Source organism: Mya arenaria, chromosome 13 (assembly GCF_026914265.1).
Source record: "Mya arenaria isolate MELC-2E11 chromosome 13, ASM2691426v1".
Taxonomy (NCBI): Eukaryota; Metazoa; Mollusca; class Bivalvia; order Myida; family Myidae; genus Mya; species Mya arenaria.
Window position 1 is genome coordinate 44,942,372 of NC_069134.1, and position 17,956 is coordinate 44,960,327.

General features: G+C 36.2%; 1 protein-coding gene across 1 annotated transcript in view; it reads left to right on the forward strand.

The window, feature by feature from the left end:
* The window catches only part of LOC128213639 (ribonuclease H1-like), a 41,706-nt gene that overhangs the window by 11,237 nt on the left and 12,513 nt on the right, over positions 1-17,956 (forward strand). Inside the window, exons 3-4 of the mRNA XM_052919623.1 lie at positions 1,615-1,752; positions 10,981-11,127. Of these exons, the coding sequence (XP_052775583.1) occupies positions 1,615-1,752; positions 10,981-11,127 (285 nt within the window). The remainder of the gene's footprint in view (positions 1-1,614; positions 1,753-10,980; positions 11,128-17,956) is intronic.

Genomic DNA, 17,956 nt, shown 5'->3' on the forward strand with positions numbered 1-17,956 from the left:
AATCGCAATGTCCGAAATATTGCTACATGCGCAAAAGCCATTCTCAGTTTGATCACATTCTATTAACTTAAAAAAAGCGTTTCGGGAATTTCTCTTAAAAATAAATAGCAAATATACCTTTAAATCGACGAATCAATGTTTTTAGAAGTTGGTGGTGGTCGTTTTTTTCCAATACTCGTTTATTCGTCTTCGTCGTCTGTCATATCCGGATACTGTCTTCTAGTCCCATCGGTAATTTCCGTAATCACCCGATGATAGCTTAACCAATCATATAGCTCGACTGCCAAGAAGTAAATAGGTTCGATTATTTCCGGCTTTACACTTCCGGAAAACTCACCTTTCGTACCTATATTGTTCGATCTGAGCTAGAATCGCTCCCTGTACCCCTCCCCCCCCCCCCCCCCTAGAAAAAACTTAACGGATTTACATTAATCTCAAAATCGATCCGCGAGACCTTAAATCCGGAATTCCGGATTAATCCGGAATTTTACCATCCCTGATAATGGAAGAATGTGCAATATATGACAGGTGAGCGATTCAGGGCCATTTGGCCCTCTTGTTTTTATTGTGTCAGCAGGCTACAAAAAACTTGAATCAACATGTTAAAAGTGTTAATTTATGATTTGTTAAAAAAAATGTTGTCATTAGTGCTTCAATTTAATGTTTAAAATCAACTATGAAGATGTTTATTTTGTCCTGCGTTGTTATGGCTTCATATGACAAACTGTTTTCGATTATGATCTGGGCATTCTTTTTACAGAATGGGCGAGAGAGATTTACTGAAAGGTTTTTTTAAATGAAATTAAGTATATTTTTAACTTTTGGAAATAAATAATGAACTATTGGTGAAAATATTAGTAATGAATTGCGTGATTGATGTCATTATTATTATTATGTCCCCCTTTGAAGACTTATGGTCATCAAACTTGACATGAAGATAAGGCCTGACCAGTAGATGACCCCTATTGATTTTTTGGGTCATCGGGTCAAAGGTCAAGGTCACAGTAACCTTAAACGCAAAAAATTAACAAATCTTCTCCCAGTGATATCTCAATAATGCCTAAACCTATGATCATCAAACTTGACATGGAAGTTGGGCCTGACCAGGAGATGACCCTCATTGATTTTAGGAGTCATTAGGTCAAAGGTCAAGTTCACAGTGACCTTTAATGCGAAAATGTTTCGAGTGATAACTCGACAATGCCTGCACCCATGGCACTCAAACCTGACTTGGAGTTTGGCCTGACCTGTAGATGACCCCTTTTAATTTTAGGGGTCATTGGGTCAAAGGTCAAGGTCACAGTGACCTTGAACGCAAAAATATTGTCTGTGTGATAACTTGACACTGCCTGCACCCATGGCCCTAAAATTTGACTTGCAGGTACATGCATATTTCATTTAATTGGCCGAATAATCCTGACAACATGGCGCTCAGGGTGGGCATAATGTTTGACAAACATCTCTTGTTGAGGATATAAACACAGTTTGGGTGGTTAAAGAACGCGTGGAGTCCACACACTATAACCAGCCAAGCTGCTTTCACACCCTGATATGATATCAATCACGCAATTCATTCCTTAAATTGATGTTAATTAACTGTTGCTTTTTCCTCAGTTCAACCATCTAATTACACCCAGGCATCATCAAGCAGTAGTTTTGGAAGTGGAAACAATTCAGCTATCCAGCAAGCCTCAGGCCATGACAGTTGGGATGATGATGATGATGATGATTACAATGGGCAGATATTTTCAGGTTAATTTCTGTTTTGCATAAACTCTCCATGATATTGTCATAGCCTTGATGTTTTTGTCAGTATTGTCACTATGTCGCATTGCCAACATTACACAATGTGCAGTACCTCTAATTGCCAACACAATGCAATGTGCAGTACCTCACATTGCCAACAAAACACAATGTGCAGTACCTGACATTGCCAACAATACACAATGTGCAGTACCTGACACTGCAAACCATACACAATGTGCAATACCTGACACTGCAAACCATACACAATGTGCAGTACCTGACATTACCAACAATACACAATGTGCAGTACCTGACATTGCCAACAATGCACAATGTGAAGTACCTGACATTGCCATCAATACACAATGTGCAGTACCTGACATTGCCAACAATGCACAATGTGAAGTACCTGACATTGCCATCAATACACAATGTGCAGTACCTGACATTGCCAACAATACATAATGTGCAGTACCTGACACTGCCAACAATGCACAATGTGCAGTACCTGACATTGTCAGCAATACACAATGTGCAGCCTCACATTGTCAACAATACACAATGTGAAGTACCTGACACTGCCAACAATACACAATGTGCAGTACCTGACACTGCAATCCATACACAATGTGCAGTACCTGACACTGCAAACCATACACAATGTGCAGTACCTGACATTGCCAACAATACACAATGTGCAGTACCTGACATTGCCAACAATACACAATGTGCAGTACCTGACACTGCAAACCATACACAATGTGCAGTACCTGACATTGTCAATATTACACAATGTGCAGTACCTGACATTGTCAACATTACACAATGTGCAGTACCTGACACTGCCAACAATACACAATGTGCAGTACCTGACATTGTCAACATTACACAATGTGCAGTACCTGACACTGCAAACCATACACAATGTGCAGTACCTGACATTGCCAACAATACACAATGTGCAGTACCTGACACTGCCAACAATACACAATGTGCAGTACCTGACATTGTCAACAATACACAATGTGCAGTACCTGACACTGCAAACCATACACAATGTGCAGTACCTGACATTGTCAACAATACACAATGTGCAGTACCTGACATTGTCAATAATACACAATGTGCAGTACCTGACACTGCAAACCATACACAATGTGCAGTACCTGACATTGTCAACATTACACAATGTGAAGTACCTGACACTTCAAACCATACACAATGTGCAGTACCTGACATTGCCAACAATACACAATGTGCAGTATCTGACACTGCAAACCATACACAATGTGCAATACCTGACATTGTCAACATTACACAATGTGAAGTACCTGACACTTCAAACCATACACAATGTGCAGTACCTGACATTGCCAACAATACACAATGTGCAGTATCTGACACTGCAAACCATACACAGTGTGCAATACCTGACATTGTCAACATTACACAATGTGAATTATCTGACACTTCAAACCATACACAATGTGCAGTACCTGACATTGCCAACAATACACAATGTGCAGTATCTGACACTGCAAACCATACACAATGTGCAGTACCTGACATTGTCAACAATACACAATGTGAAGTACCTGACACTGCCAACAATACACAATGTGCAGTACCTGACATTTTCCAACAGTACACAATGTGCAATACCTCACATTGTCAACATTTCACAATGTGCAGTACCTGACATTGCCAACAATACACAATGTGCAGTACCTGACATTGCCAACAATACACAATGTGCAGTACCTGACACTGCAAACCATACACAATGTGCAGTACCTGACATTGCCAACAATACACAATGTGCAGTACCTGACACTGCCAACAATACACAATGTGCAGTACCTGACACTGCCAACAATACACAATGTGCAGTACCTGACATTGCCAACAATACACAATGTGCAGTACCTGACATTGCCAACAATACACAATGTGCAGTACCTGACACTGCCAACAATACACAATGTGCAGTACCTGACACTGCCAACAATGCACAATGTGCAGTACCTGACACTGCCAACAATACACAATGTGCAGTAACTGACATTGCCAACAATACACAATGTGCAGTACCTGACACTGCAAACCATACACAATGTGCAGTACCTGACATTGTCAACAATACACAATGTGCAGTACCTGACACTGCAAACCATACACAATGTGCAGTACCTGACATTGCCATCAATACACAATGTGCAGTACCTGACATTGCCAACAATACATAATGTGCAGTACCTCACATTGCCAACAATACATAATGTGCAGTACCTCACATTGTCAACAATACACAATGTGCAGTACCTGACATTGTCAACAATACACAATGTGAAGTACCTGACATTGCCAACAATGCACAATGTGAAGTACCTGACATTGCCAACAATACACAATGTGCAGTACCTGACACTGCCAACAACGCACAATGTGAAGTACCTGACATTGTCAACAAAACACAATGTGCAGTACCTGACACTGCCAACAATACACAATATACAGTACCTCAAATTGCCAACAATACACAGTGTGCAGTACCTCAAATTGTCAACAAAACACAATGTGCAGTACCTGACAATGCCAACAATACACAATGTGAAGTACCTGACATTGCCAACAATACACAATGTGCAGCCTCACATTGTCAACAATACACAATGTGCAGTACCTGACATTGCCAACAATACATAATGTGCAGTACCTCACATTGTCAACAATACACAATGTGCAGCCTCACATTGTCAACAATACACAATGTGAAGTACCTGACACTGCCAACAATACACAATGTGCAGTACCTGTTATTGCCAACAATACACTTTGTGCAGTACCTGACATTGCCAACAATACACACTTTGCAGTACCTGACACTGCCAACAATACACAATGTGCTGTACCTGACATTGCCAACAATACACAATGTGCAGTACCTGACATTGCCAACATTACACAATGTGCAGTACCTGAAATTGCCAACAATACACGATGTGCAGTACCTGACACTGCCAACAACACATAATGTGCAGTACCTGACATTGCAAACAATACACAATGTGCAGTACCAGACACTGCCAACAAAACACAATGTGCAGTACCTCACATTGCCAACAATACACAATGTGCAATACCTCACATTGCCAACAATACACAATGTGCAGTACCTCACATTGCCAACAATACACAATGTGAAGTACCTGACACTGCCAACAATACACAATGTGAAGTACCTGACACTGCCAACAATACACAATGTGCAGTACCTGACACTGCCAACAAATCACAATGTGCAGTACCTTTCATTGCCAACAAAAAACAATGTGCAGTACCTCACATTGATAACAATACACAATGTGCAGTACCTGACATTGCCAACAATACACAATGTGCAGTACCTGACATTGCCAACAATACACAATGTGCAGTACCTGACATTGCCATCAATACACAATGTGCAGTACCTGACATTGCCAACAATACATAATGTGCAGTACCTCACATTGTCAACAATACACAATGTGCAGCCTCACATTGTCAACAATACACAATGTGAAGTACCTGACACTGCCAACAACACACAATGTACAGTACCTGTTATTGCCAACAATATACAATGTGAAGTACCTGACACTGCCAACAATACACAATTTGCAGTATCTGACATTGCCAACAATACACAACGTGCAGTACCTGGCACTGCCAACAAATCACAATGTGCAGTACCTCACATTGCCAACAAAAAACAATGTGCAGTACCTCACATTGATAACAATACACAATGTGCAGTACCTCACATTGCCAACAATACACAATGTGCAGTACCTTACACTTCCAACAATACACACTGTGCAGTGCCTGACACTGCCAACAAAACACAATGTGCGTTACCTCACATTTGCCAACAATACACAATGTACAGTACCTGACACTGTCAACAAATACAATGTGCATTACCTCACATTGTCAACAATACACAATGTGCAGTATCACATATTGCCAACAATACACAATGTGCAATACCTCACATTTTCCAACAATACACAAGGTGCATTACCTGACATTCCCAACAATACACAATTTGCAGTACAACACTGACAACAATAGATCAAACACAATGCGTAGTACCTCTTATCCCAATGGGATACAAACTTGACACTATTAATTATATTTGAAATGGCAAGGTCCGCACAGGATAGGAAAAGTCCTGGAAAACTCCTTGAATTCGGCATCAGTCCTGGAAAACTCCTTGAAAATGACATTGTCAGAAATATCCTTGAAATGTCCTGGAATAATAAAAATTTCCCATGAAAATTTATAAATCTCCTTGAAATTGGTCGGACAAACACTGTCTATTCAAAATAATCATGAATATTTACATTGCTGACCATCGGAAGTCAAATTTCATCGACGAAATAGACGCCGTAAAAAGCGCTGTGATTTCCCGATCTTAAACCTGTTTTTTTAACACTGCCTTTATAGTGCCGCGCGCAGAATAGCATGTTTCCTGTTGATTACTTCCGATAATCCGATAAAAATGTCTTCGCGAGGAAAATGTGTGTTTAGAAGTGAATGGGAGGCGAATGAAAACTATAGACGATGGCTTCGTCCATTTAAGGCCGACAAGACAAAAGCGCTTTGTATTGTTTGCGATAAACTGTTTGACATGTCAAATATGGGAGAAGCTGCACTGAAATCGCATGCGAAGGGAGATAAGCATGTAAATAACATGTCGAGAGATCAAAATAACAATGTTTCATCACACGGTATACACTCCTGGAAAAAATATTTTAAGTCCTGGAAAAGTCCTGGAATTTGATGATGACAAATCTGTATGAACCATGAATGGTTGATTAATGCTCCTGACATTGCTCAGCCTTTTATTAGGATGTTTAAATACATGTACAATAAGTTGACATAAAAATGTAAGACAAATCAATAAACAACCTTGTACAAACTGTAAAATACATCAGTTAACATATCAGTTGGATCATGTGACCTTGTTGTGCACAAGAAGGAACTAGAGGTTCTCCAGCAGAAGATGATGGCGAAGACAGAAAAGTTGAAATACCTGGAGAAGCGGGCAGAGCTCAGAAACTTGAAACAGCAGAGGGTCTCAGGGATAGGCAGGGGTGGGTAGTCAATTCATGCAGGTCATGTCTCCACTGACTTTGGAAAAAAACCATCCTGGTCTTGTCCTAGCCTTGGTGTCAGACTCTGTAACAAAGGATTGGATGTTTGATCCATGCTGGAAGATTTCCTGATGATTAGAAATGGTTATCCTCTATGAATGGTTGGTTATTAGTTATCTATATATAGGGTTCTCAATAATAACTAACTGGTGGCAAAAATGGATGGTTCAAATTTGTTAAAATTTACCATTCTTTTAAAAGTATTATTATGACGCTAATTTTGGAACGTCAAACTACTACTTAACCCTTTAGCGCATGTATACGAGATAGGCCGACATAGCTCATTACCAGATGTATACGCGCATTTGGCCGACCGTATCCATTACTGGATGTAAACGCATGGCCCGCATATTTCAAAAGGGTCATTTCATTATTTCAATTTTGCATCTTTCTTTTTGTAAACAATATCCCGGATGTTTGTAAAATTAAAGTTTAACCTTTTGTGTATTGATTTTCCCTTGAAAATATCGTCTGCTAAATTGAGAAGGTGTTTATACTCCCAATCGCAGGTGTGATATCCCATTGTGACGTAATAAGACCACGAGCTAAGTACTGTATGGAATTTCCCCCAAATTCACTGATGCGTAAATCATTAAATATATTACGTCATTTCAGTTTACCATTAAAATCAATTGAGATTATATTTACTTAAAGGTAATATTTTGTTTACAAACAAAAGAAACATTTAGTAAATGAGAAAATGATGGGTAAATTTTCTGTGAAGCTTATATAATGTCCATCATAGTTTTTGGCTGTAAAATAGGTCATGTGCAAGCGTTTTGTTTGATCTAGATCTTTTTATTCATACCGGAAAATCATTTATCGGCTTTCTTTTTTTGTAAACAATTTTATGAGGGGGTAATAAAGTTAAACAGACACCTTGGACTGGATCTCTCAGCTGGATGACACCGGATATTCCTGACATATTTCTATGTATTAATACACAAGAACATAAATTGTCGGCTTTTTAATCCAGATGGGTCTTTTTTATGATAGGGGTAATAAAAATTAGATCGATCCCAGCATTTTATTACCCTTTGATTTAATGCAATTATGACATTTCAAAGAAATGTTACAAATCCATCTTGAAAATACATTCACAGCTGAAATAAAATAATTTAATATTTCATCATTGACACCATTTATTAGATAATTTAATTATCTATAAAAAATGAATTCACATAAAAAAGATTTGGACACAATTATTTGGAGTAACATTGATTTTAAGGTCATGCTGCTGTATTCATTTTCTCATTTTCAAATATCCAGAAAAGTACCTATGCAGATAAGGACTGCTTATCAGTAAGATGGCTATTGACTGGGAGGTGTAATCTGGCCACTTGTCTATGTGCTAAAGGGTTAATTCCGAGCTTTTAACTCAAAAATATAATAACAATCTAACAACAACCTGGACTGAGAAGTCATGGGTTTAAATGCAGTAAATGACTGGGTATAAGACGATAGGGGGTATTAGACGCAGGGAAAAAAATATGTGAAAAGTCCAAGAAAAAAACTTTAAATCTATGTTTTTGGTTAAAAGACGCATAGAAAAGATGTCAAATCGTCTGGCATTTTTGGCCACCATGTTTGTTGATAGTGACAAAAAAAACTTTTTTTCGTGAAAATGGCGACAGTTATCTTTAAAACCATACAATGATAAACTGTCGAGAATGAAAAGTTAGGGGGGGGGGGGTTGAGCTTATTTACCCTCGCCATCGGGTTATACCCATTCGGCGAGCACGCTACGTTTTACAGTATTTCCACAGATTTAATAACATTTAAAACATCTCGTCTTTAATCGTAGCGTGGGTGCTTTGGACTGTATATATAAAAATATTCCTACACAGTATGTATAAATCTTTGGTTAAAAATTCAATATTTAAATAATATCTTAAGTATCTATCACATACGCATTAAAATCAAACACTTCAAATACATCATATACAAACATTTTAGGCTCAGCCTACATTTTTTTAAAAAAAAAAAGATGTCTGAATTTTAAAATTCTTTACAATAGTAATTGTTTATATATACAACGTATCCTTGGCATTATAACAACTAGCTAGTGAGAATTTTTTTTTTTTTTTTAAATGACAGATTTCTCACTAGTTAGTTTCCTAAACCACCCCCACCAGAGATGGGGGCGGTATATGCTGGTTATGAAAAGTTAAGTTATGCAAAAACCTTATATTGTACGGGTTTGCTCTCAAAATGTCAACACCTACATAAAAGAATAAAGTATGTGACAAAGTGCGAAAAAACAAGACCATTATCGCAACAGTTTGTAGTATTGGTATGTTTAAACGGTATTTGCGTACCTAATTTTCGGACACCCAAAGGACATCAATCATAACTTTCACAGTTTCCAAGTTTCACAGACGAAGATTATTGATTTTTATCTTTACAATGCCTGGCTAGATTACTCAACTGTATACACCACTGTGCCAAGTTAATTAGTTACTACCCATCCTAAACGATTTATTGCCTGTTGAAAAGGAAGTGTGATATATTTATTGGAGGATTAAAGAAACAACAAGGGCAATCAAGGGATTAAGAAAACATAGACATGACATGTTTGTATAACGATCTGCCAATAAACTTTCAAACTTGTACCACACTTAAAGACTGTATGAAGCAATAATCGTACAGTTATACATTAATCCTGCATAGCAATGTCCATGCTCTCCACGAGATCCTCGTGGGTATAACTGTAAGTTATGTGACGTCACACAGTGTGACTCTTTGATCTGAAGCCGATAGAATGTGTTTATTCAGTTCAATGCATGTATAAAATGGTGTTTTAATTAACTTGATAAAGGATTTACACTTATAGGCGTAATAAATAAGTTTATGACCATTGATTACTACGGATAAATTAATAAGTGGTAAAATGCAAACATGAAGAAAAAAGGCAGGTTAAACAAACATGTAAATAAAATGTAAAAATGGTAATTTTCTATGTATTCTGACAGCGAAAAAAAAAATTAATTTAAGGTGTCCGAACTCTTAGGTGAATTACGGGTAAATAACTTTAATCAAAAAATATTTTTGTTTAAATTATAAACGTCTTACAATATACGGTATCCCGATCTTCAACTGCCGTTTATACTCGATTAATATGACGCGAGTAACATCCCTTTCTACATAAATCTAAACAAACTCTCGGCTTGAAATCGACCTCAGAAAAAAAGTTAAAAAAATTGTTACTGGGTATTATACGCAGGCATTTTTTTGCATCGAAATCTGAGGAAAAAAAGGGCGTTTAATACCCAGTCATTTACGGTACTAAATTTGAGGCTAAGTTGCCAACAACTGACATTGTCATCTTAAGAGTTTTACCGGGCTTAGAATTAAGAGTTTCCTTTGAGATAATCTTTGTTTCTTTGATCTAATATGGTTATCACAACTTGTCTGGCTTGCATAGGTGTTTAAGCCTAATTCTTATGATTAGCAAAACCATAGAACAAAAAAGGTGCTAAAATGTAGTGACAACAGTCAAAAGTAAGAATTTAGTGTTGGCTTAAGAAATTTCTGAAGTTATGCAAGTTGCAAATATGATGACAAAAATACAAAATATAACATAATATGTTTATAATATCAAGAAATTATCAAGAAATGATAATGTGAGTTATCTGAGTCAATTCTAGATCAATAGACAATCATTTCTATACTAAATATGATAGGTCAATCTTAAATTTAAATGTTTATTTTTTATTGTACTAAAGACATTATTCAATATTTTGTAACAAAATATAATGCAAAAAGAATGATCATAATAGTCGGCAACATTTCATTTTGAGACTGTTCAGCCCAAGGTTATTCAGAACCCTCTTTATAGCACATTAAACTGTATTACGTTGACTGATTGCCAAAAGGGTCAATTTACTTATGATAAGATGGCTTATAAGTCCTTTTTGCATTCAATACACAAAATGTGTTTGTTGCTATAATACGTAGCCTTTCTTACATTTTCATCAATACAAAGTTTAAATAAATCTTTATGAAAAAAGTTAACATTTTACATTTATTACAGGTGGTGTAAACAAGGCCCCTAGGAAGCGCTATTCGAGCCACATAGCATCCCCGTACCAGCCTCGAGGGTCAAGCGCCTCATGGAGGCAGACTAGGGTGACCCAGAGGCTTGATGATGTACCAATGAGACATTCACACAGTTCTTCAAGTGAGTATCAGCTCTGGTTTGGTAAATTTCTGTTGCATTATCAGATATCCTCTGTACTGAATTAGGCTGTGCACTTGATCATGTACTGCATCTTGATGCTCCGCAATCACATCATGACAGAGATTAAGTTTTAGAAGTTCAAGCAAACTTTTCAGTATCAAATTATGTAATCCTTCATAGCTGTCTTTTGGAAGCATATCTGAGTGCAGACTACAAATATTGTGTTGTAGGTTTGAGTTTCACCCAAAACATATTTAGCTCAATTTGATCACCCTCTTTATTCTGCAAGTTAAATCTTTAGAGACCCAGACTATAATGTAAGTCTGCACTTGAGAGACCCAAACTAGTATGTAAATCTTCACTTCAGAGACCCATACTATTATATAAGTTTACATTTGAGATACCCAAACTAGTATGTAAGTCTGCCAAAGGCCAGAAGTGCTTATGCGATGGCAATGTGTATGTCGTATGTGCGTCCATGTGTCAGTGGGTCTGTAAACAATTGCTTGTGAACACGATTCAGTCTTCAGTTTTGATTGTATCTCGATGAAACTTGTACAGTAGTTAGATATCCATCAGAGCTCGATTCCTTTTGAAAACCAGCCAGATCAGCCCATGCATGAATAGATTATGGCCCTTGAAAGTATAAACAAAAATGCTATTTTTAGCCAAGTCTAGGATTAAAGACTGACAACTTTTTTTGGTTGTGCAGTTGGTTTTATGTTGTACTCTCCTTTGCCCTTGTTAAAAACAGATCAAAATTACAGTTGAGGTTGGTTGATTTTTAGCTCTATTGGCCAAAGACCAGAAGTTTCTGTCCTTTGTGCATCCATCTAAACACAATTGCTTGTGAACTTTTCAAATTATGCTGGTGGGGTTATTCCTGGCCACACCCCGGGGTTCACAGGTTTGGTATACCATAGTACTTATATTGGGAAATGTTTGAAAATATTTCTGTCTGAAACCGCTAGGCCCAGACCCTTGCTATTTTGAATTAAGGCATCATTTAGTGGTCTTCTTCCAAGATGGTTCAAATTATGCCCCTGGGGTCAAAACTGGTCCTGCCCCGGGGGTCACAAGTTTCCGAGAGACTTATATAAGAAAAACTTTTATATGAATCTCCACCACAAATATCAAAGGGATGAGCCTTGTGGTTTGAAACAAGAAGATAATATGAACTAAGGCGCTGCCTCTACGGGCTTGAAGTGTTATTGCCGGTATCGTAGTTCTTTTATGAAACACATGTTTTACAATACATCGCGGCCGGCATTTTGGCATCTCGGGCCATCAAGAACAACTAGCTGTTTTATATAGACAAGTCGCAAACTTTTCAGTACTTGTTCTTTAAAGTTAAGCACAGGGCCTTAATTTATGAATATTCATATGGCATGGACGAAGAGGCTTTTTTGAATGTGCTTTTCGGCTGTATAATTATTTTGATATCGGGTCTACAGTCCAGTTACCAGAAAACCATTTTTTAAAGAAGTAAAAGATACAGATCATTATTTGTCCATGATTTAATGAATACTAGTATGATAATACAGGCATATCTCCATTGTTCGCCATCTTCCTTGCCACATACTTTGCATGATCTCTCAGTGTTTTGATAAGTAATTAAGACCATAGTGAAAGAAATCGGCTAAGTAGTGTGAAGGAAATCGTTCCTATTACCAGATGTAAATCCTTATAAGTATTGGTCTTTCACACCTTCCATAAAGCAAGCAGTAAGTATTTCACAGTCTATTTATGAGTTCTTAATTTACATAGATACACTATCTACATACATTTATATACTAAAGCTATAAAATATAAGATAAATATGCACAAGGCCATTGTAAATGAGTAATGTGAAATTCATACAGTTCATAATGTTGCAGTAGACAAATTATTAATTATCATAAACAAGAACTAGGTAGCATATAATTATAATGAGGATAAAACATGAGCATTCAGCTGATACTAAAGACATCTTTAAAAAAAGTAAAAGATGAATATATATTCTTGTAACAATAACATTCAATACTCATATTTGAAGATTTGACTTCAACACTATCCATTTCATAAAATATGTTGATTTAACTGCAACATCAGTAAAACATTCCTTTGACCAAATGCATGAGTATAATCCCTGATTAACAGTAAATAAAACCATTCTTTTTAATATCACATGTCAAAAGCATTATCACATTTGAAAAAAAACTATATTGTTTACACAGAAAAAAATACAAATAAAACAATAGTTAAGGAAGTTTTTTTATAAAAAATATGAATGCAATAAATTGCCCATTGAGGGAAGGGTCAAACATAAGAACATTACTCAACTTTTATTAAAACTTCATTTTTTCAAATCAAAAGATTTAAGGGGTTTACTTCTTTTTTTCAAAAACTAGTAAAGTTCTAGCATATTTTTAAAGCACATTTCAATATCTGCAATATATTTCCATCACATAAGTGTTTCGTTTATAGTATAATTGTAAAATAAGTCTGTAATTAGAAAATAAATATATATAAAAAGTAACAGAAAAAATGCATGGATTTTTTTTTTAATTGAAAATGAAAACAAAAGTGAGCCTTACAATTTTCAACAGAAAATGTTTTATCATTTGAATGTGGAGGGCAACATAAGTGAATGAATAAGTTAATGCTAAAATATATTTAAGGCTTATACTAAGAATAACTGATAATCTATTGAAAAAGATTGGATTGAAAGTAACTACATGGTTTTAATTAAGGAGTGTAATGTACATGTTCGGCAAGTTTAGAAGTTGTTAATAACTTTCCTGTTTGTACATGAACTAAAGCAAGTACTGGGTACTTTTTGCTTTTGATTGTTTTCCTTTAAAGCATTTGTATAAAATAAAGAAAAATCCACTTATGAGGTTGTCATTTCTGCACACATTTGATTATGGAGGAAAATATCAAAATGCCATTAAAGTGTTGCTGTTACTTAAAGCTGCACTCTCACAGATTTACTGTTTTGACAACTTTTTTTATTTTTTGTCTTGGAATTAGATTTTTTGTGTAAATATCTGCTTACCAGTGATGAAAGACTGCTGACAAAAGATCATTCGCGCGTGCTATGTGGCGTGAGACCACAGTTATTTTTACTACATGTTTCATATAGACACTAACCTGCTTTCTCACTTTAAAACAGTTCCAATTGAAAAAACAAGTAACTGGCTGCTGTCGAACAATCAAAGACACAAAATTTAATCACAAGAAAACAGGGTTGACCATCGCGTTTTCTCACAAAATTGAGTATTAATACATGACCCTGAGGTCAAGACGGAATAAGGCTACAAACAACCAATATACAAAGTTCCACAGGCAATTATTTTTTCCAAATTTTACACTGAAAACTATCAGTTTTTGCAATACAGTGTCAAATTATGTTAAGCTCTAAGCAAAAAGGCCACCTGTTTCTTCTCTTTCATTCAACTTATAAAATATTGAACACAAGCACTCTTTTTTCTGTATTCACATCTTGATCTTGGTCAACGGGGGGGGGGGGGGGGGGGGGGGGGGGGCAGTTAACTGTGGTCTTGAGCCAATTCAAGCAACATTATTTTTTCAGAAACAGACTTCAAAACTCCTATAGTTCAACTTCAGGCTATATGCAACACAAACTGGAAGTTTGGCAATGATATATTTAACACTAAATGAATGAGACACACTAAATGAATGAGACAAGTATTAGCACCTGTGGTATTTTCATAAAAAAAGCATGTCAAATGGTAAGCCGCAAACCTTTGAAGAGCCATTATTTCCTTATGCATTGGAATAATTTGACCAAGTAAAGTTTTCTTGTAGCTTTTAATAGTGTCCATAGAACAGACCACAAAAAATGGCCTGCCTACTCTTTTAAGATTTTTTTCTAAGCAAAATAAGGTTTTTCCACTTCATCGGCTTAGTGTTTTATATAAAAAATTACCTAGAGCCAAACTGAAATGCCTCAACGTGTCAAAATTTTGCTTTTCTGGTCAACTTATATACAAAGGTAACAAAACTGTTCAGTTTAACAAAAGAAATTTAGTGATCATGTGTTTATAGACAGTCTAAACACCACTATATGTCAAATTGTTTGCTTCTGGGACGCCGCAATGGCGCAACAAAGGAAATGGCAAAAAAAACACCAAAACTGAAAGATTCACGACAACTGCTAGTGTTTTCATGTATGAGGTGGCTACATGATGTAGAAAATGCAGAGATAGCATTATTATGCCCATTTTTAAATTTTATTATGGTGTCCAAACAGTAACATCTGAATGATTGAATTTACAATAACAAGTATAATTCTTAGTTCAACTCACCGTGAAAGCAACGTTAAATCCGTGTTATTGCATCATGATATTGATATATGCAAATCATGGTTTACTTCAGATGTCGTAGAATGTGCAAAAATGCATTTATCTCAATTATTTAGATATCCGGTTTAGATGGTATTTTTTAAGATGAGGGGTAAGGCCAGAGTTTTTTTATCTTTAGATTTACGGGAGATTTTTCAAAAAGTTGGGTAAGGAGGAGGAAATAAAAATAAAAATAAAATGCATAAAATGTCCCAAAGGAGAATTAAATAAAAATAAAACGGATTTTTCTCCGATTTTTTTTATTTTTTAAATCTTCTTATATCATGAAGACAAAACACACCTTACTTGTGTCAGCTATTTCATAGGCTGAAAAAAGGGTGATAGATCACCATAAAGTTTCAAAAGCATAATTAAAAGATCCTTTTAATGACTGAAAATATTGACCTCAACACTGTGAGTTCAAGCGCTCATTGAAATTAATTGTATATATTTGTTTGAATGCATCTATGCATATGAGGTGCATATATTATCAACCCATGGATTTTATGAAACATGTCAGTGTAATAAAGAAGTTTAAATGGCCAATTCTAACCTTTTGCCCACAATATAAGCATATATCCTTTCCATTGTGAAGTAATCAAACATTGAACACAGTTTCAGACACGGTATAATAAGGAGGTCAAATGTGTTTTTCTGTCTTTAACGAAATAGCACCGTGACAATTTACCGTGATGTGGTTTTTATATAGAAAATATAACCAAAAAAAGTAGAAGCCCTGATGGAAATTCCTCTTCACTTCAAAGTTTGACAGGGCTTACGGATACACAGACAGTCAAAATCTACATTTATGTACTTCACCAAAGAAAATTCGGGAGCATTATGATAAATTTTACAAGTGTTATATGTTTCAAAAAACCAGGTCTAAGAACAAATTTTAGAATCATTCCTGAAAAATATCCTAATTCCAGCTATGCCCGTTGGCAATAAGCAACAGATAAGTTTGATTTCTTGCACTGACTGCCAGATATCTTATGTTCAGATTTTTTCTGTTTTACCGGAAACACACACTATGTTATTATTGCATCATTTTCAGTATTCTATAACGATTTAAATTCTAAATCATTATTAAACAAGTTGACAACTACGAATATCAGGATACCTTGTGTTTTTCTCTTCAAATATGTGATCGTGAAGCAGTGTGTTCAATGCTCCCCAGAGTCAAATTCAGAAAAAAATATCCATTTTGACTATGATGAACACGATATCATTTTGCAGTTTGTGTTTGTCAGAAGCTATACATTTTTGCGCTGTAATCCAATTCATCGTTGTTAATATACGACGTGCGCCAACGACTTTTAATAGACAATACAACCCACGAATTTCTGTCTCCTTATTTTGACCGGAAGTTTCGCAATCATTCCACGAAACGCGAACAACATACTGAATCTACAAAAAAATCACAATAAACACGCTTTAAGTTCACCACGGTTTGATTTAAATAATGAAACATAAACATCGGAACGTTTTTTTGTAGGAAAACATTTCTATATAGATGCAGAAATTGCGAGATATAAGGGGTATGACAAAAAATACTTTCACTTTTGACAGGACGTTGTTATGGTAACGGGTACCTGTTCTGTTCCGACTGGTTTACGTGGTTTGTGCAGTAAAAAGACCGATAATGAATGACAATTGGTACACCAGTTGGTTCTGAGATATGGGTTATAGAACACTAATTTTATTTTGTTCTTAACATTGGAGCAACGTTCGTCGGAAAAAATAAAAATAAAACTACGAAAATGAATTTTATTTTTATTTGGGTTTTGCAATATTTTGGTACGGCGCTCCCGTAAATCTAAAGATATAAAAACTCTGGCCTAAAAAACAATTGTTATGACAAACCCTGTTCGTTTTGTATTATAATTGCAGAGTTATGAAATATAATTTCTGGTCAAAAGAAGTACTCTTTAGACGTGTATTCATAATAACTGTTCTCCACTCCTTTTATGGAAGTGCCGAATGTGGATTGTACATGTACCTCGGGTACCCCGCCCCAAACATGTACAATTTGCTTGCCGGCATGCACACGCTTTATATGAACAATGTATGACAAGCTTTTCTATGTTTCATGGTTCAGTGGTGCCCAAATTTTTTAATGCCTATCACTCCGGCAAAAAGAAGTAGTCCCTTGCATACACGTACAAACCGTAAGAGGGCTTGTACAGACAAACTCTTTGCGTTTGTCTTCAAGCCTGCAGTGGTCGAAATTAGCACAAGCCCGCAAGCCCTGCTCTGGTAAAATGTCTTCCGGGCTTGCTCTAATTCTGAATTTTATTTAGCAGGGCTTGTTCATAAATATGATTCCATCCAATAAAACAAGAGTTCGGGCTTGTTCATCCAAAAGTCTAATTTTGATGACTGAGCCTGTATTAAACCACAAGGCTCATCCCTTTGATATTTGTTGTGGAGCATCATATGATGACCCTCTACCAAGACAGTGTTAATTATGCCCCTGGGGCCAA